Genomic DNA, 12,921 nt, shown 5'->3' with positions numbered 1-12,921 from the left:
GAAGCAGACGCCCATGAACAGGGAGCCCGATGCGGGACTCGATCCCAGGACCCTGGGATCATGACCACCAAAGACAGACGCTTAACCAACTGAGCCACCCAGGAGTCCTGAGTTTCACTTTAGATAGCATGAAAGAAACCAAAGTGTTTGTTTCCTGGAATTGGTATAGTGCTTGGCACAAACTAGATATTAAAAAAAATATTAGCAGATTGATTACATGGTGACAGAGTGTTCTAACTAGAGATTTTGGGTTTTGAGTGGTGGAAAGAGCATCTGAGCTTTGAATTTTTTAGCAAACATGAATGGTGATGACGGCTCACACACCAAGAAAATCAGCAAGTATCAAGATGTAAGTGACTGGTGTTGCTGAAACTCTGGGGGGAAAAAAATCCACATGGGACTTGATTCCTCGGTTTCTCCAGCAGAGGGCACTTTAGGGTTTCTGTGTCACGGTCTCCATGACAAAAATGAAAAAATCTTTTGTTTCCAGAAGAACTTCACAGGTTTGTTATCTCAGATCTCTGCGAGGTTCCAGCAAGGTGATAGGAGATGGGAAGACTGCAGGGAAGACAGGGTGTTGGGAACAGCCAGGATCAGGATGCATTTCTAGCTCTGTACCAACTGGGCGGTGACCTTGGCCAGCCACTTCAGCACCTGGACCTGCTTCTTTATTTGCACTAGGAAAAGACTGTGTTATGATCGCCAGAGCCCTCTGACCTGACCGCATGGGATGCATATCACCTCAGCAGCTTGGGGTCCGTTTAAGGCCCCTTGTATATTTTGGAAGATTTAATTCTGAGCCCCATTTATCATGGCAAGTCTGTGTCTTTCCTCTTCATTCTTTCCTGAGACTCATCCCTCCCTGAGGCTGCCCCTGGTTCTCTGCTTTGCCCCTTGAAGTGGAGACGGTCTTCTCCTCTAAGGTCTGGGCTCCCAGCGTTCCCGCCCACAAAGGTCCGGTAGTTCTGCACGTCTGTGATTGAGGACATCCAGCCTTCCCCCGGGAGGAGTCAGACATTTGGATCTAGAGGAATTTCAGAGAGGCTTCAGTACTTCAGAATCTGCAAAGGCATCAAGACCCCTTTCTTTGGAACGCTCCTAGACCCTGACACAATTTGCCGACTCCTCTCCAGCAGTCACAGTGGGAGCTGGGGAGGATGGTCTTTGTCGGTGCCAAGGGTCCTGGCTCACCCTCCCCGCGAGGAGTGCTTGCTGACTTGCCTTTCATCTACTTCCTGAAAGGGACCACTCAGGAGGTTTTTCTAAGGGAGACTCACTGTCTCCTCTGCTAGAAAAAGAAGTGGCTAGAAACTTCTGACAGAAACTTGTTCTTAGAAAATCTAGTTCCACCTCCTGGGGCGCCTTGTGACATTTTTAGGATGGTTTGTTCCGTCTTGTCTTTCCTTAGAATTAGTAGAATCAACCCCACTTTAGGCTGGGGTAGGGGGTTCAGCAGATGACATTTTGTGTTCCTCTGTCTCCTGCAGGAGCAGTGGGGACCTCCTCCCTCCCTGTGGCCAGCCCCCAGGCTCTCCATGATTGCCAGGTGCCCCTCCCTCTGTGGGCTGAGCTCTGGTCCTCTCAGCAGGGCCCTGGGGGAGCAGTGCAGGAGGTGGCCTGTCAAGGGTTTGGCAGACAGGAAGAACAGGCACTGAGATCAGCCGCTCTGCTCCAGCTGGGGTGTGGGCGCCAACAGGCTGTGGGGTGCCTGGCAATTCCTCTGGCTGCTGGGCCTTGGATCCACGCCTGCCCCCAAGGACGCCATCTCAGAAACCATGATTTCTGGGCCCTGTTCTAAGACTTGCCCAGGACTTTATTAAAAAGGTGGGGGACTCAGCGCAGGAAGAGGACGTCATTCCATGTTCTTGGACTTGGTGCCAACTCTACAACTTAGAAAATCGTCTTTTGCTTCTTCTTAGGCCTTCTCTCTTGGCCTTGTCCCCCTTTCCTCTCTCCCTTCCTCTATATCCTTCCTCTCCTACCCTCTGTTTTCTGCTCTGTGGCCAAGGGGTGCAGAGCCCAGAACTAAGGGGAAGGAGAGCTGTATCTCTTACCCAAGGACTCAAGTGCAGCAAGTGGCTGCTGGTGTCCACAGGGGGACATACCTGTGTGTCCTCTCAGGAGAAAAGCACTGCTCCCTGAGTCGCGTGTGGCCCAGCCTACCCCTGTGCAGCTGGCTCAGATCCAGGACCAGGGTCTGCAGGCTAAGGCCCACATGTTTGATGCTGCGCTCCATCTGGAAGAAGTTTTGCGCCTAACCCTCCCCCCGCCCGACAGATTCACGCTTCACAGCATACATTACTGGACCCAAGCATTATGCACTTTTAAAACAGACTGAAGATAGAAAGAGATGAAAAATATTCATAGAAGTCCACCTCCTTTCTTCTCGCCCCCTGTGGCACTGTCCTGCACACTCCCGGGTGTCTGTCCCACATCTTCAAGTCTGCCGGCCAAGGTGTCCTCAGGGCTACAGGCCTATGGGGTCCCAGGTGGCTCAGGGTGAGGTGGGGAAGATGGTGGGTATGGTCTTTCATCTCCTGGTCCTGAACATTCCAGTTCTCCTCTGCCCTGGCACGCGGTAAGCTTTTCCTTCCTCTTCCACCCAAGGACTGGTGGGGCCGTGGGACTTGTTCCAGCCAAAGAAATGTGAGCAGAAGTGATCAGAATCACTTCCAGGTGCAAGCTGCTAGAGCCGGGGCTAGAGGAAGAGGGAGACAAAGAGGAACAGCAGTGACTTCGTCTGCAGGAGCCGTACCAAGTCCTCCCGACTGGTGGTCTCAGTAACAGCCATGTGCGGTCTCACTGTGCTGGAGGCAGCAAGTCTGGGACTGAGGTTTCCACGGGGGCAGGTTCTCCCGAGGCCTCTCTCCTCGGCTAGCGGACGGCCGCCTTCTCCCCGTGTCCTCACACAGTCTTCCCTCTGTGTGTGTCTGTGTCCCGATGTCCTGTTCCCCTAAGGACACCAGTCCCAGGCTCGTGACCTCACTTTACCTAAATGACCACTTGCGAGGCCCTATCTCTAAATATAGTCATATTCTGAGCTACGGGACACTGGGACTTGAACATTTGAATTTTGAGGGAACACAGCCCAGCCCATGACCCCGCACGAGGCTGTTATTTCCTGGTGGAAGGCATCTGCCGAGCCTGCTGAAGTCCAGAGCATCACTCCCTAGCCATCACTTTCCAGACCCTTCCAATGACTCTGTAGACCCCAGTTCCCCGTGTCAGATCCTTCCTCTCCTGGAATGCTGGCTGCCACTTCTGCTTTCCCGCCCCAGCCCTGTCTGGTACAGATGGGACAGGGCGGAGAGTGTTTTTTGGCCCCCGGCCCATGCCCCCTGAACCATGGCAACCCCCTCCAGGTGAGGCTCACTGTGCAACAGGTGGAGCCCTGCGGTGCCTGGGCCGGCAGCAGGGAGGCAAGGCCCCTGGAGCGGGGGAGATGAGGAGGCTGGCTCATCATTCCCTCACTCAGGTTGACCTTGAGACTGCAGACGCCCTCTAGCAAGTCATCCTTTCTTAGCATTTCAGCCATCCCTGTGTGGAGAAGCGGGTAGGCAGGGTAAAAATGGGGGTTGGCTCTCTGTTCGGTGAAATGGTTTAGGAAACACTAGGGGCGGGGAAGCCGGCACAGGGAGCACACTGCCGGTGCCATCCCTGCTGGTTGGGGAAATATCCAACCTGAACTTGGCACCCTGTGGTGGTGGGGAGGGGGACCCTGCTTGCCAGAGCCCTCAAATGTTTGCAGTTTTCCTTTCCTGAAGCAACTTCCTTTGGAGACCACCTTGCTCTCTCTGTCACTGTTGGCTTTGAGCCTGTAAACAGGGTATTTGAAAAGAGTCAGGTCTGAAACCTTGCAGTGAGATGAGGCCATTCCCTGAAGAGAGGGCCCGCTGTTGTGATAGGCCGTGGCAGGACCCCTGTCAGCTGTCAGCCATAGGGCCCTACTCACCCCTTCCCTAAGCCTTCCTCCCCCAGCTGCCCAGGTCACAGACTCCCACCTTGGCCATGGAGAGTCAGGAGCGGGGATAGCCTTCTGCTCCTGCTAAGAAGCCAAGGGGAATTCTGTCAACCGAGTTCAAAACCCTTTCTAAATAAGTTAGATAAGATCTGCAGGGGGGTCTGGAAGCCACCGTGGTGGTGACCGTGGTGACCGATGTCATCAGTCCTGGAGCGACACCCTCAGCTGGGGCTGCTGGGCAGCTAGTGTAGTGTCAGTCTGTGCCCCTGAATGGAGCAGCCACGCCAGCCCTAGAAGGTCGCTTCTGCTCCCCCCACAGACCTTCCATTTGGTCTCCAGACCTCAGGATGCCGGAGTCTCAGGAGCTGGTACGTAGAGCCTTTCTCTTACATCCTCTCTCTTCCTTGAGGACTTATACAGGCATGGCGCTTTTAATATCATCCAAATACCCAAATCCAGACTCCCAAATTTATGTTTCCAACAATGACCTTTTCCTGAAATCCAGATCCCTCTAGCCAACCACTCACTCACTCCCCACTGGGATGTACATTTAAATGTACCACACTTGAGACACAACTACTGGTCTTGTCCCTCTGCCCCAATCATGCTCCCCTCAAAGCATCTTCGTCTCAGTAAATGGTACCCTCTTCATCCAGCTGCCGGCCAGCAGGTGGTTCTCCATTCCTCTGTTTCCTTCACACTCCATATCCAAGCTGTTGGCTTCACCTCCAAATTATGTCCCAAAGCATGGCCAAAGTCAATCTCAAACTCATCCTCCCTGCTTCTCTTCCTCCCTCTCTCCCTCCCTCCTCCCTCTCTCTTTCTTTCTCTTTGTGCTGTAATAGGAACGAGGTAAAAGAAGACAAATTTCTCCCCCTTACGTAGTCTCTCCTTTTGAAATATTTTTATTCACTTCTTCTAACAGCAGTATAGAAACACAGAATCATAAAAAATAAGATTATAAATTGTCCATCAATTACATAATAGCACTTGGTATTGCTACAGGGAGGAGACCCGGAGCTGGAGCAGACCCTCTCAAGCCTCCCCAGGCTCTCTGGGCCTCTGTGATCTCTGCCAAGTCCATGAAGGCATCACACACTGCCATGCATGGCGGTGTCAGTGGAGACCTTGTGGTTTACACCCAGGGTCCTTGGGGATGACAGAGATGGGTAGATGATGATTAAACTGCAAACATTGTGTACATGTGGCACACCAGAAGGTGGACCCAGGATGCTGGCGATGCAGGTGAGGTTATAGGTGATGCACAGACATCACTTGAGCCCCATAAGGCAGGGAATTCACAACACTGAACCGACCTGCCGAGTTATTTGTGTTCCCTGGCGGAATAAGGGGCTGATGGACACGGGGTGATGGATGAGTAAGGAGATGCACCTGGTCCATCCACCTCCTCTCTCATCTCTGGTCCCCTCCCCTTTCTCTTCCGTCCTCATCCCCAAACTAAATTCTCTTGGGGTGAATGAAGCAAAAGAGCTGAGACATCTAACCTATTCCAAAAAGTGCGCCTTGATCTCGGTTTCCTCTCAGAGAACAAAGAAAGGAAGGGGACATTAGTCGAGCTGAACAACTAAATCGCCCAGTTGATGCCAATTCAATTGGACCAACCAAATCAACTAAATCAGCTTCCATTGAATCCAATTTTTTCAATTACTGTAATGACTGATCTCTTGAAAGGGAAAAAAAAAAAACTAGTTTGGCATTATTTTCAGAAGATGGAATGGGCTTTCCTGTGTGGGTGTGGGTGTGAGTGTGTGTGCCTGTGTGCCTGTGTGCCTCTCCGGAGCGGGTGGCGGGTGTGGGCCTGCCTGCTCCCCTGCTGTCCCAAGGACGCATCTCAGAGAAGCCTGGCAGGAATGTCTTGGTGGGACTGGGCAATGCTGGTACATAATCCCTGAGGAGAGACGGCTTGGGGTCGAGAAAATCCCCCTCCCTTCCTGCCTGAGGGGGAGCAGGTCTAAAGGGTCGGGCATTCCACCAAGAGGTCTCCTCTGTGGACCAGTCCTCTGGGCCTCACACTTCAGTCACTGCTCAGAGTCAAGCAGAAAACACATCTTAGCTATGTTGCTCTACCTTCTGCAAAGGAAGCATAAAGCTTCTGGCTCTTTGACATCACCAGACAGAGACCAAGTTCTTTTCTAACTAGGGACCACTCATTCATGTCCTCCCACTGCCAGTCCACCAAAGAAAAACAACCTTCCCAACGTGGGTCAGGGAGTGTGTGTGTGTGTGTGTGTGTGTGTGGTGTGCATGGGCCCAGAGAGACTCTACGGGAAGATGAAACACAAAAGGACATCAGGACACCTTACTTCGACTATGGAAGTGTGATTGGTAACACGTGTTCTGTGGGTCCACTTTCCAGACATTGCTCTAAGTTGGACCCAAATATTCAGAACTGCAAAGTGAGAGGTACGCTTGGGGGCTGCACGAGGTGGAGCGTAGAGGGCTTGGCAGTTGGTGGATTTGGCAAAGCATTAGGACCATCTTTGGGGTTCAGGTTCATTGATATATGATCTGTCTTGACATTCTCAGTAATGATTTAATTTGTTGATCATCTGTAGCCACTAAGGAGCCGCATAATCTGAGGGAAGTCATCCTCTTTCCCTGGCTTCACCTTACTCCTTTATGCACAAGGAGGCTTGAACTAGGTGATGTCAAAAGCCACCCCCAGCTGGCAGGAGAACCTGCACCAGGTGGCGTTCTGTGAGGCTAACTTTCCTCCCTGTTGAGGCCTCAGTCCTCGCCTTGCTGATCCTCATGCTTGTCGTCAGGGAGAACCTTTCAAGTCAAATCCTGAACTACTGCACTTGACCTACCAACTGGTGTCACCATGTGGACAAAAATCAAACAGCTCTGAACACGTTAGCAACAGATTAGTAACAGTCTGATTCAATTAAAATTAGTGGTTTAAATCAGTCACAGAATGTCAGAGGAGGCTCAGGGTGAGCTCCTGAGCTTCCTCAAGTCTTTCTGGGGAGGGCAGGAAGGGGACAAAAGTGATGCCACCAGGAGAATTCAGTGCTGGGAAATCCACTGACAGACTTGCCTAGTTCACTCAGGCACTCCCCTGAAGGAGCAGGGTGGCGGCAAAGGGGCTCTTTGGAGATTGGGATTGGTGTGTGTGGCAGCAGAGAGGACATCCGTGTTTGCTCCGCCCCATGGCCCCCATGTGTCCTGGCACACACTAGAAACAACCGACACAGCCCTGGTTGTGCCAAGGTCTAAGACTGACAGGAGCCTGGACCAGCCGCTCAGCAGAGAAGCTGGCGATGGCGATGGGGCCTGTGTTCCGGAGCTCCACTTTGTCACTCCTTCTGGTTTTCCTTTCCTCCTGGGTCCCTGTCAGGGCTGCTGAGTCACCTGTCTATGGTGAATCTGCGCTGGTACTCAAGGCCAGCAACAGCAGATGGGCTCATCTGACGTACCTAATCACCTCCTCCCTGGGGCTCAGTGCCCTCGGGAAAGTTTTCTGCAGGAACAATAGCGTTTGGTGGCCCAGATTTGGGATCTCAGATCATAGCACCAGTGATTCTGAGGAAATGGGAATGCGGGTCAGTGAGGGGAGGATGGAGATGCGTCATGCTGGGAGCCAGGTCTCACTGAACATCTGGATGGAGCGGCCCTTCTGCAGAACACTTTGGGTCATGGACAGTCAAGGGGTTGTGGGGCTCCACAGCTGGGGCCCCCTGACAGAGCACCTGCCATGGGTCTGAGGGCCCACGGTTCACCAACCACAGGGAAGCCCTGCCCCTGGGGAGACCCACTCAGGGTGACACAACCTCCATGCCCTCCCTGCCTCCCCCTTCTCTGCCTCCCAAACATTCTGTTCTGGCTCCTCTGACCCCCTCTAGGGCTTCTCAGCACAGAGAGAACCTCCTGGAGTTGATATTCATCTTGGTGACTCCAATGAGCTTGAGTGGGGTGGAAAGACTGAAGGAGGAGGCCAGCGGAGAGTCGCAGAAGAGATCAGATAGCTCGTCCCGTTCCTCCAGCTCGTAGGTGGCATCATTGAGCATTCTCCTATGCAGGTCACAGGTCTGCTCGATCTTCAGCTTGCTGATGTCACTGCGCAGGCGCATGAGCTGTCTGGCCAGCTGCTGGTCCTGCAGCCGCATCTCCATCTGGAAGGGAGGAAGGGAGGCATCAGCAAAGAGGTGGGCTGGGGTTGCAGCTCCATAGTCTCTGACAAACACAGACCTGCTGATGGGAGACCTAATTAATGGCTTGCACCACCAGCTGGTCCACCTGGAGATATTGGCACACTCCCTGCTCATGAAGGTGAAAAGACACACACAGCAAGATGACAAATGGGGACAGATGGTTTCCCCCAACAACACTTCATACCAGGCTAGATTCTATGTCTAAATACTTCTGGAAGAGGCACATGTCCGTCCTGGCTTAAAGATTCAGTCTCATTGTTAACAGACACACACGGGTAGAGTAAGAGTATAAAGGAATGCACAGGAGTGGTAAGTACCAAGCTGAGAAGGATGATTACCTCTGGGTGGGAAGGAAAGTAGGTGGTCGAGGAAGGTTTATGGGGGCTTCAGCTTTATTGGTAATATTTCATACCTTATGTTGGGTGGTGGGTCTACTGTTAGATCATTCTTTAAATCTTTAAACATTTTAAAATGACTGCAATATGTTTTTTTTTTCAAAGATTTTATCTATTTGAGAGAGAGAGCAAATAAGAGAGAGCATGAGAGGGTACAAGGTCATAGGGAGAAGCAGACTCCCTGTGGAGCTGGGAGCCCGATGCTGGACTCGATCCTGGGACTCTGGGATCATGACCTGAGCTGAAGACAGTCACTTAACCGACTGAGCCACCCAGGCGCCCTGTAATATGTTTTTAAACATATTTTATTTATTTATTTATTTATTTGAGAGAGAGAGAGAGAGAGAGCAAGCAGGAGGAGGGGCAGAGGAAGAGGGAAAGAAAGAATCCTCAAACAGACTCCCCGATAAGCCCAATTCAGAGTTCATGACCATGAGATCATGACTTGAGCTGAAGCCAAGAGCTGGATGCTGAACACACTGAGCCACCCAGGTGCCCCTGCCTGTAGTATTTCTTAATAAAGTTTCAAAAAAACAAATATGTAAATACATGCTAATATTTACTGAATGTTTTACTATGAACCAGGCATTGTTCTTATTCTTCAGGTATGTATTAGTCTGCTCAGGCTGCCATATAAAACACCACAGACTGGGAGGCTTAACCAATAGACATTTATTTTTGATAGTTCTCGTGGCCAAGAAGTCCAAGATCATTCTTACTGAGGACCTTCTCTTGGCTTGCAAATGGCCACCTTCTTGCTGTTTCCCCACATGATGGAGAGAGAAAGCTCAGCTTTCCTTCTTTTCATAGGGACATTAATTTCATGATGGGGGCCCCACACTTATGACCTCAAAATCTAATTACCTCCTAAAGGCCCACCTCCAAATACCATCACACTGGGGGTAAGGGCTTCAACATATGGATTTGGGGGGGCACAAAGATTCAGTCTATAATGGGTATATCAACATGATACAGTTACTCTTTACTACAACTCTGTTAAGTAATATCACATCATCATCCACAAGTTAGAGATGAAGAGGCAGCAACTCATGAAATCAGTCACTGTGTCAAATCACAAAGGGCAAAAATGGCAGAGTTATGATGAGAAACCCAGACAAACAGACTCCAGAGCCCAAGCCACTGACAAAGAAGTCCCAACTTTGGCTCTGGTCATGGCTTTGGGGTCCTGGGATCCATGCTTATTGAGGAGTCAGCTTGAGTTTCTCTCCCTCTCCCTCTGCCCCCATCTCTCTCTCTCTCTCTCTCTCTCAAATAACTAAGTAAATCTTCAAGAATATTCTATTGATTTAGAATAGCAACAAATTAATGATGGCAGACTCATCAAAGGGCAGCTGGACAGCCATTCATTTGTTATGGAGCCCTTAGTCATGCCTGAAAGTGGGCTGGTGTTGTCTGAAACCCTTCTGAAGGAGATGGTCATCAGATTTGTCTGAAGGACAATGCCAGCTCACACCCATTGCTGTATCTAATATGGTCTTCGAGGAGTCTTAATTGAACCATTTCTCTGGGGTATTTTCTAATTTGAAGACAGAGCTCTTTGAAAAGATAGGCACTTCATGGTTTATGTTTGAACTCTGGGCCCTGGAACTGGATCTTAGATCTGAAAAGATCCTTTGAACTTGGAGAGTTTCAGGTTTGAGCAGGTGTCTGGGAGTATCTGTGAGATGTGACCTGTAGGGGTACCTGTTGGGGGAAAAGGTCTATTTTTCTAGGGCCAATAGATCCAGACAGAGGTCAGAGGACAGTTTAGGGTTGAAATCCCATCAGCGTTAGCTGGAAAGAGGGGTGAGTGTAAGGCACGTGTCCAGTTCTCTTTGGTGACCAGTTCACACACTCACTGAGCTTGGATTCATTCAACTCCAAGTAAGGGAAAGAAGAGAAGTAAGACCACACTTCCCATGGGGCTGAGGATTCTGCCCATTCTACTTGTTTGTGCCCCAAGGACTATTAGGGGGACTGGAAAGCTGCTGTTTTCTCAGGAGACCCTGGTTCTGAGGGCGCCTCAGTGTGAATATCTGCCCCAGGAGTCACTCAGAGTATTTACTGTATTATGATCCCTGAATGTAAGTCCGCTGCTGCATCTGATGCTCAGAGAAACAGGGTTCCAACACCACCGGGAAAATTGGCCCTGTGGCCCTATTCTCACTCACTAAGAATTTCCCAAGGGTGACTCTGTACTTTGAACATTAATTAGAACCCTGCCCGCTCCACCCGCCCTTAAGAGGTAACTCTGCTGTAATCAGACCAGATCCAGACAGAAATGAGCTCCCACAGCTAAAAAAATAAAAATAAAAAAACAAACAAAAAACTCCTAAGCAAAATGTGCAGTCTTCCTGCTGCCCCACCCCTACAATTTTTGTTTGAGAGAGAGAGAGAGAGAGAATGAAAGAAGAGAGGTCAGCAGGAGAACAGACTCCCTGCCTAGCAGGGAGTCCAAAGTGGGACTCAATCCCAGGACTCCAGGATCATGACCCGAGCTGAAGGCAGTTGTTTAACCAACAGAGTCATCCAGGTGCCCTAGATTTTTTTTTTTCATTTTTTTCATTGTGGTAAAATACACAGAACATCAAATTTTTACTGTCTTCATCACTGTTAGGTGTACAGCTCAGTGGCATTAAACATATCCTCACTGATATGTAACCATCCCCACCATCTACCTGCAGATCTCTTCACCTTGTCAAACTGAAACTCTGTCCCTGTTAAACAACTCCCCTTCCCCCATCCCACCCCCATCCCCCCCACCCCCAGAACCACCATTTCACTTTCTGTCTCTATGAATACAACTGCCCCACCTGCCTTATGTAAGTGGAATCACACAGAATCTGTCCTTTTGTGACTGGCTTATTGCACTTAGCCTCACGTCTACAAGGTTCGCACAGGTTAAGAGGCTTTTTAGATTTTAACCTTTGCGAAATGTTTAGCGAACGTCTTCATGGCTCCTGCTTGCAGTAAGTTGGAAGAATGGCAGCTCCTGAGGAAGGTGGGAGAGCTGGGACTGGGTCTGGCCGGGGTGATGGAGGCCCTCCTGCCTTTCCTGTCTTCTCTGCCAAGGAGGCGCTCAGGCAGCGATGGCCTCGCATCCCATCTTCTGCCACATACTGTCAGGTGCAGTGGAAGCATAGCTTTAGATGAGAGCTATTTCGATCTGTGTTCCAGAAGAGGAAACAGAGGAAACCAACTCAGAGAAGTTTAAGGGACTGTCTGGGATTGGCCAGCCAGGGTGTGGTGTACTCGGATCACCCTGGGGCCCATCAGAGCCCAGAGCTGGAGGCCTCTCCATGGCTTCCACTGACCTGGAGGTGGGCTGGGTCCCAGAGGCAGTGGGAAGTGGGAAATCCATTGCTCTGGGGTTAGACTCCTGGTTCCAGTGGAACCCCCTCTTTACTAGCTATGTAGCTTTGGGTGAGTCACGAACACTTCCTGAACTCCTGTCTCTTCTTCTAGAGAGAAGGGATCCTGTTTATTCCAAGGACTATGAGAAGCATAGCAGACAATAAGTGAAAACCAAGTGAGCTGAACGCTGCCGGTCAAACAAAGGTAAGAGGTTCACCTTTAAGTTCTTTCTCTGGGCCTAGGTGCAGAATGTGGAAACTGGCCAGAACCTCCCACTTTGAAGACTTCATTAAAACAACTAAGATGCTGGCCCTAAAACCTGGTCCAGGTGACTCAATGATCAGTGTGGGTTAATGCTCTCCCTGGCAAAGACTCCACTGTAGGACGTGCTGATTTCTAATCTCCCTGCCCAGGGTGGCCTGTTGTTCCTGCACAATAGAGGCTCTTGCTGGATTCTCAGAGGAGCGCCCACAGTGGCTGTAATCCTGTAATTAGGGCATAGTACTTGGTGAAAGGGGGAGAAATGTCAGTGTGTGGTGGCTGTCAGCACATTGTGGTGACAGGGCGTGTTCCTACTGGGTGAGGAAGCCCAGGAAGGAGAAGGCGGCCGATTGGTGGCCTGGCAGCAACCGCGGTGCTTGGCTATAGCCAACTCAGGTAGGCTGGCCAGCCGCGGAAATTCATGGAAGGACCTCATGGGAGAGGGCTCTGCTGGGAGGTCTCTGGGGCCAAGTCTCAGGGGGAGTTAGCAGACAGGCTGACTCCCGCCTCTGGGCCGGGTGGAGTGAAAGCCGACGTTGCAGTGAACTGATGTGAACAGTGGGGCAGTTCCTCAAAAAATGACACATAGGATTGCCACATGACGCAGCAGTGCCTCTTGCGGGTAGATCCCTGCAAGAATGGAAAGCAGGGGCTTGAACATTAACTGGTAGCTCGTGTCCATAGCAGCGTTATTCACAACAGGCGAAGGGTGGGAGTAACCCATGTGTCCCTGGATGGATGCAGAGATAAACAAAACACGGTCTGCCCATACACT

The 12,921-nt window shown here is 50.8% G+C and overlaps 1 protein-coding gene across 1 annotated transcript in view; it reads right to left on the bottom strand.

Moving 5' to 3' along the window:
- Positions 1-4,850: 4,850 nt before the first annotated feature.
- Positions 4,851-12,921, bottom strand: part of FAM167A (family with sequence similarity 167 member A) — a 44,531-nt gene continuing 36,460 nt past the window's right edge. Inside the window, exon 4 of the mRNA XM_080797604.1 lies at positions 4,851-8,097. Within this exon, the coding sequence (XP_080653730.1) occupies positions 7,834-8,097 (264 nt within the window). The 3' untranslated portion in view covers positions 4,851-7,833. The remainder of the gene's footprint in view (positions 8,098-12,921) is intronic.

The sequence above is a fragment of the Martes martes genome (assembly GCF_963455335.1).
Source record: "Martes martes genome assembly, chromosome: 2".
Classification (NCBI taxonomy): Eukaryota; Metazoa; Chordata; class Mammalia; order Carnivora; family Mustelidae; genus Martes; species Martes martes.
The sequence above is the reverse complement of the archived record's forward strand: the minus strand, read 5'-3'. Positions and strand labels throughout refer to the sequence as shown.